Source organism: Malus sylvestris, chromosome 6, assembly GCF_916048215.2.
Source record: "Malus sylvestris chromosome 6, drMalSylv7.2, whole genome shotgun sequence".
Classification (NCBI taxonomy): domain Eukaryota; kingdom Viridiplantae; phylum Streptophyta; class Magnoliopsida; order Rosales; family Rosaceae; genus Malus; species Malus sylvestris.
Genome location: NC_062265.1, coordinates 31779396 through 31785395, shown reverse-complemented (window position 1 = coordinate 31785395; position 6000 = coordinate 31779396). Strand labels below are relative to the sequence as shown.

The 6000-nt window shown below is 41.8% G+C and overlaps 1 protein-coding gene across 1 annotated transcript; it reads right to left on the bottom strand.

Annotated features, from left to right (window-relative positions):
- Positions 1-1292: 1292 nt before the first annotated feature.
- Positions 1293-5210, bottom strand: LOC126625339 (probable LRR receptor-like serine/threonine-protein kinase At1g74360). The gene is made up of 2 exons (XM_050294433.1): positions 4834-5210; positions 1293-4598 (listed from the first exon to the last, which is right to left on the bottom strand). The coding sequence occupies exons 1-2, from the start codon at positions 4913-4915 to the stop codon at positions 1384-1386; spliced, it is 3297 nt and encodes a 1098-aa protein (XP_050150390.1). The 5' UTR covers positions 4916-5210; the 3' UTR covers positions 1293-1383.
- Positions 5211-6000: the final 790 nt, after the last annotated feature.

The window sequence follows — 6000 nt, the reverse complement described above, 5'->3', positions numbered from 1 at the left end:
TGAGATAACATGCCTACTGAGGCTATTTTGAATGATTACTATTTTTCCTATAACCCGTGTTCTTATAGAATATTTGATGGATGATGATATGATATTTAGAACATGTTTAGAACATCTCTTTATAGTATAGATGATGGATGACTTTATACTATGAAGTTGTTTTTCAATAGATGTATGTTCAATGGTTTTGTACTTACCTAGTGGTCCTTATTCCACTACGGGACGTAAGGATAGATTTTGGTCCGTCCCGAGCGACGGTTTGGTGTTGGCATAGGGTCTGGAGTGTGTTTCCTTTGGCTATTTAACACAGGGACGGGGGGCCGGCATGGGTCTGGAGTGTATTTTCCTCTGACTGTATGCTTAGAGACGAGGAGCCGGCATGGGGCCTGGGGGTTATTGGACATTCACTAATGATTATTATATATACAAGTTATGATTTAAGACATTGCACAACATGCTAGGTTTGGGGAAACCTATGTTTATCATTATATATGTGTTTTCATAAAACCTGGAGGTCAATACGTTGATAACTGTTTTAATATATATATATATATATATATATATATATATATATATATCAACTTGGTCAACTCATGTTTGTTTTGCATCCCCCCTTAGGACTTAGAATCGAGGCATATAATCCTGGCTTCCAAGCACTTCCGCATCGGCATTTTTGAGTCCTCTCGGTGTAGGACCCATTTTTTTATTCATTCAATTTTTATATTAATTCTTTTAGTGTTATATATTAGATGTGTGCTCTGAACATGTTCCTTAAATGTATATTCTTGATTATTTTATATTTATAAGTCGTATCCATCCTTTATTCTCAGCATTTGCACTCAATAAATGACTTTCGTCACCCTCGGGCACCCTCAAGGGTCGGCCAACACGTGCTTATCCTGGTATTCGAGGAATATCGGGATCGAGGCGTGTCAACCATTGCTACAATTGGGTTAAAGTTGAGGGAGCATGACTCTAATTGGATTAAAGTTGATGGATCATTTCTCCAGTTGAATTGAAGTTGAGGGACCATTGATAGAATTTTTCTTATTTGATATTTCATATTTGCCCCTTGATTCAACCTCACGTGCATGTCACATGACTCATTTTGACGGAAGTTCTAACAGAGTTGACGAAAAGGACCATAGTTGTACGTTTTGATGAGTTGAGAGACCAATGGTAATGAATTTTTAGTTGAGGAACCATTACTCTAATTGAGTTAAAATTGAGAGACCATTGCTACAATTTATTCTTAATTTTTAATTAGATCAATGCATTGCAATTTGAAGGTAGGGGAAGATGATTTCATTTGGTTTAATTATGGACACAATTGATTCGATTCTTTACAGAAAGAATTGCATAAACACAATCTGAGTATAAAAATTAATTACTATGTAAACTATATATGTTTTCATCTTTATATATCTTGAGCAGCATAGCTAGAACCTCCTTCATGTTTGGCCTTGACTGCGGTGCCTCCGCCGTGCACTTTATGCCCACCTTAAGCAGCTCGCACATCTCCTCCGCCCCATCGGCCAGCCCGGACCCCATGAGCATAACCGGTATCACAGACTGGTTGAATCCTTGCCGTCCATTTCCCATTACCCTTCTTGCCCATTCCACAAGGCACTCCTCTCCTCCATCCACCGCTCTCCTTCCGGTCGCCAATTCCATTGCCAGAACTCCGTAGCTGTACACGTCTCCTTTCGTCGTGGCTTGCCATGTCTGCCCATATTCGGGAGCGACATAACCAACAGTCCCCGCCACCATTGTGCTCACATGACTATCCCCTGCATCGACTATTCTGGCAAGCCCGAAATCTGTAACTCTCGCCTTTCCATCCTTATCTAGCAGCACATTGCTCGCTTTTACATCGCGGTGCACGATGGAAGGGAAGCACTCGTGGTGTAGAAACACCAAGGCTCGAGCCACGTCAACTGCCACATCAACTCGCCTTCGCCATGTCAGTCTCACTCTATCAGATATCAAATCCTCCAAGGTCCCGCCTTCCATGTACTCGTAGACTAGTATTTTTTCGGATCCATAAAGGCACCAGCCGTGAAGAGTTACAAGGTTCGGGTGAGGCCAGCCAATGCCATTCCCACTAAGAACCTCCATTTCAGCTCGGAACTCCCTTTCACCTTCGAGTCCTTCTCTTTGAAGCTTCTTCACCGCTACTACTCTCCCATCCTGCAATACTCCTTGGTACACTGTCCCAAACCCTCCACTCCCTATAATCCTATCTTCCGAAAAATTGCGTGTAGCTTTCAAAATGTCAGCATGTGTAAAAGCCATTTTGTCCAAACGAATGATCTTAACAGCATCCGACAGCCACGGGGATGAACTGCTAGAGCTCGCAGCCAAGTCATGCCGGTATTTGATGTCCTGCAACAAGCATCCTGGGGGCTGTGGCCGGCTCTTTCCGAATAAGAATGCTACAACAAGTGACAAAACTCCACAGATTAAGAGAGCAATTAGCAAACCGAAGACCACCATATGTGCAGCAGATTTTGTAGGCTTTTTCGGATTCCCTTTCGTTTTGTTTTCTGGATACGTGGAGTTGTGGATGAATTCGGGAAGCTGCAGGAGGGGGTTACCGAGATAGGAATCTTTCTCGAACGTTGCCAACTGCCCGCTCGAAGGAATTATGCCGGAAATGAGCGGATTGTACGAAATGTTGAACTTACTTAGCTCATTCAAGCCGTTCAGGCTCAGAGGAAATGTGCCAGAAAAATTGTTATATGACATATCAAGATTCTGCATGCACTTAATATTCCCAATCTCCTCTGGAATTTGACCCGAAAAATTGTTCCTGCTGATGTTGAACACTACAAGTGGCAACTGACCGATATTTGCAGGGAGTTCGCCTTGGAATCTATTGACACCCAAATTTATCATGCTAAAATTGCGCATTGTACCGATATCTGCAGGGAGCTGACCCGAAAGCTGATTCCCACTCAGTTGAACGTAACCCGAGATTTGAAGTGTCCGTACATAAGAGCCAGCTGCACATATGGGAAATAGGCCTTTTCCTTTAAGCAGCCGGTCCCATATGCTTCGACAATTCTTCCTAGTCAGGATCGTGTACACGAAATTGAATGGTGGGTAATCTGCAGGAATCCATCTCCTCATCGCTAAGCATTCGCCTGATCCCGCTATGATCTGATAATTGTCCCGAATATTCTTGTCGAATGTTGGCTGAACATTTCTCCCAATCATTGTTAGCTGAGATGGGATTGGCCCGGAGAGCTTGTTATTCGCGAGATTAAGCCACAGCAAGCTACTACAATTTCCCAATTCGTGTGGAATTGGACCGGTTAGGGAATTGTTGGCAAGCATCAACCACAGGAGAGAGCTCAAGTTTCCGAGGGTGCTAGGAATTGCACCGGTTAGGCTGTTGAAGGAAAGGTCCAGGGCTTGGAGGGTCAAAATGTTTCCATAGCCCGGTGGTATAGTTCCGTTGAATTGATTAAAGGCGAGGACAAATAACTTCAACTTCGGCAGAGAAATTTGGAGTGGCAGAGGACCTGTAAAATTGTTGTGGCTGAGGTCCAACCTCAAAACATTTGGTAGCTTGAGAATCCCAGACGAATGGATCCCACTGGTGTACCCGTTTGAGTGCAGCAAAATAAACTTCACCTGCCTGAATCTCCCAAAAATGTCTTGTATCTTGCCGCGAAAGTTGTTCCTGCTCAAATCCAAGAATGTCAAGCTGCTCAAATCCAAAAGGGATTCAGGAATATCTCTAGAAAAACTGTTGTTACCCAAGAACAAGCCCTGCAGTCCCGAAATTGATCCAATCTCAGGCGGGATTGGCCCCGTAAAATGGTTCCCCCAAAGATTCAATATGATCAGTCTCTGGCATTTCGAAATATTTGCAGGAACTGCACCAGAAAAACTGTTTACTGACAAGTCCAAAGCTACCAGGCTACAATTATTTGTGAAAACCGAAGGCGAAATAGCGCCACTGAAATAGTTTTCGGATACTGAAAACGCCGTAAGCCTGATGAATCCACTCCATATCTCACCACTAAGATAGTTTGAGCTCAAATCCAAGTACTGCAAATTGAAGCATTCATCAAACAGGTTATCAATCCTTCCGGTGAAATTATTCGCTGAAAGATTCGCAACCACTAGGTTACTGCAAACTCCGGGAAAGGTCATCTTCAAATCGCCGTAAAATCTATTGACAGTCAAATCAAGAACCTCCAACTGATTCAAACCATTCAAGTTCAGCTCGCCATCAATAATGTTATGTGACAAATTGAGGTGTCTGAGGCTGTGGCATTGACTCAAGTCCTCCAGGAGTGCTCCGCTTATTGTGTTCTTCGAGAGGTCGAGGTACGAAAGTGCTGTAAGGGCAGAGAAGTTTCGGAAAATCTCACCGGTGATTTTTTGGTCGGAGAGCTCAACGCGGCTAACTCTGTTGCTGTCATTGCTGCACGAAATTCCGAGCCACTCGCAGGGGTTGCTGCTGCGCTGGTTCCACTGCGAGTATATTCCTTGGTTTACGCGGTTCTTTTGCTGCAGAAATGCTTTGAGGCTCAGCAGAACTTCTCTGTCTGTGTCCAGAGAATCTCCGGCTACAACGGAAGCACCTGCAAAAAGATGAAAAAGTTGTTAAGATTTCAGAGTCGATCCAACAACCTAGTAAGTTACATAACAATCATCCTCGAAACACACAGTTGTACTTTTTCATTAAACGTAACACAATCATCCTCGAAAAACTAAATCCAAACAAAATCCGATAAAGGGGGTTAATTTAAAATCGAAAAACAAAAGTACCCACAACAAAGATTGTTTCAGAAATCTGCAACATGTTGGAGCAAGTACCTGTGATCATGATCACGTCTAAGACCAAGAATATTGAACACACCGCACCCCATGAACCAGTTTTCGAAGTTGATAAGTACATGATACAAACTTTTTTTCGCTCCGCTCGTTACTTGCAAAACTTCGATCTTGAATCTTGATTAGGCGCTACAATCGAATGACAAATGTGTTCGTGGAGATTAAAGAAATTTTTTTTTTATTATTTACAGGTGAAGAATGTTTGAAGGTTGAACATGTCGGAGGAATGTTTCTGAAGACTAAACAGCCTGCAATACATACACACACGAAACCAAAATTTGGAACAAGGAATTTTTCTTTTGAATTTATTTTATTTCAGTGATTTAATTATAATTACAAATTAATTATTGGCTATGAAAGATCTTGCTTGATCGCGTTGATTAGCTTAAAAACTCTCTGCTAATGGAGTCTACTGGGGGCCGTTGAGCCGCCCATGTTGACCGGTTTGGTTAAACCGGCGTTGGGTTTTGACTCGGGAGAGAAAAAGACAGGCAGAATAGAAGAGTGTGATGTCCAGGTCTATATGAATCTTTGTTTTTTAACAACCATACCATTTTTGTTGTCTAGCATGTTTTACTTGAATCTTTGTTTTTTTTTTTTTGGAACAAACGATAGTATACATTAAGAGGGAGAGGGTTGGGCTTAGCCTCTCAATGAGCTAGCAATGATGTGGTTCATATTCGTCTTTGACGAGAATCGAACATAAAACCTCTTACTTACAAGTGAAGATGAATACCACTAGACCGTAATACTAATCCAAAACAAAATTACGAAGGAGGGTGTTGTCAAATTACGATTTGATAGGATTTTAATAGACTTCAAAATCCGGGTGTAGTCAATTAGATTTTAAAAAATGATTTTAAAGGACTTTGAAATCATAGTGTAGTCAAATTAGGATTTTAAAGGATTTTAAAGAATATATCAAAATCCAGAAGTAGTCAATTACAATTTTAAAGAATACATTTGTTAGGATTTTAATAAGTGAAGGATTTAGATGGATTTGAAGGTGGGTGGTATATATACCAAAGAGCATCAAGAATCCAACCCTCCCCCCTCAGATTTCTTTTCACGCAACCACAGAAGATGAACATTCATCTTCCTCGTCCCTCCCTTCCCTACCATTGCTTTCAACCTCACTGTTCAAACTAT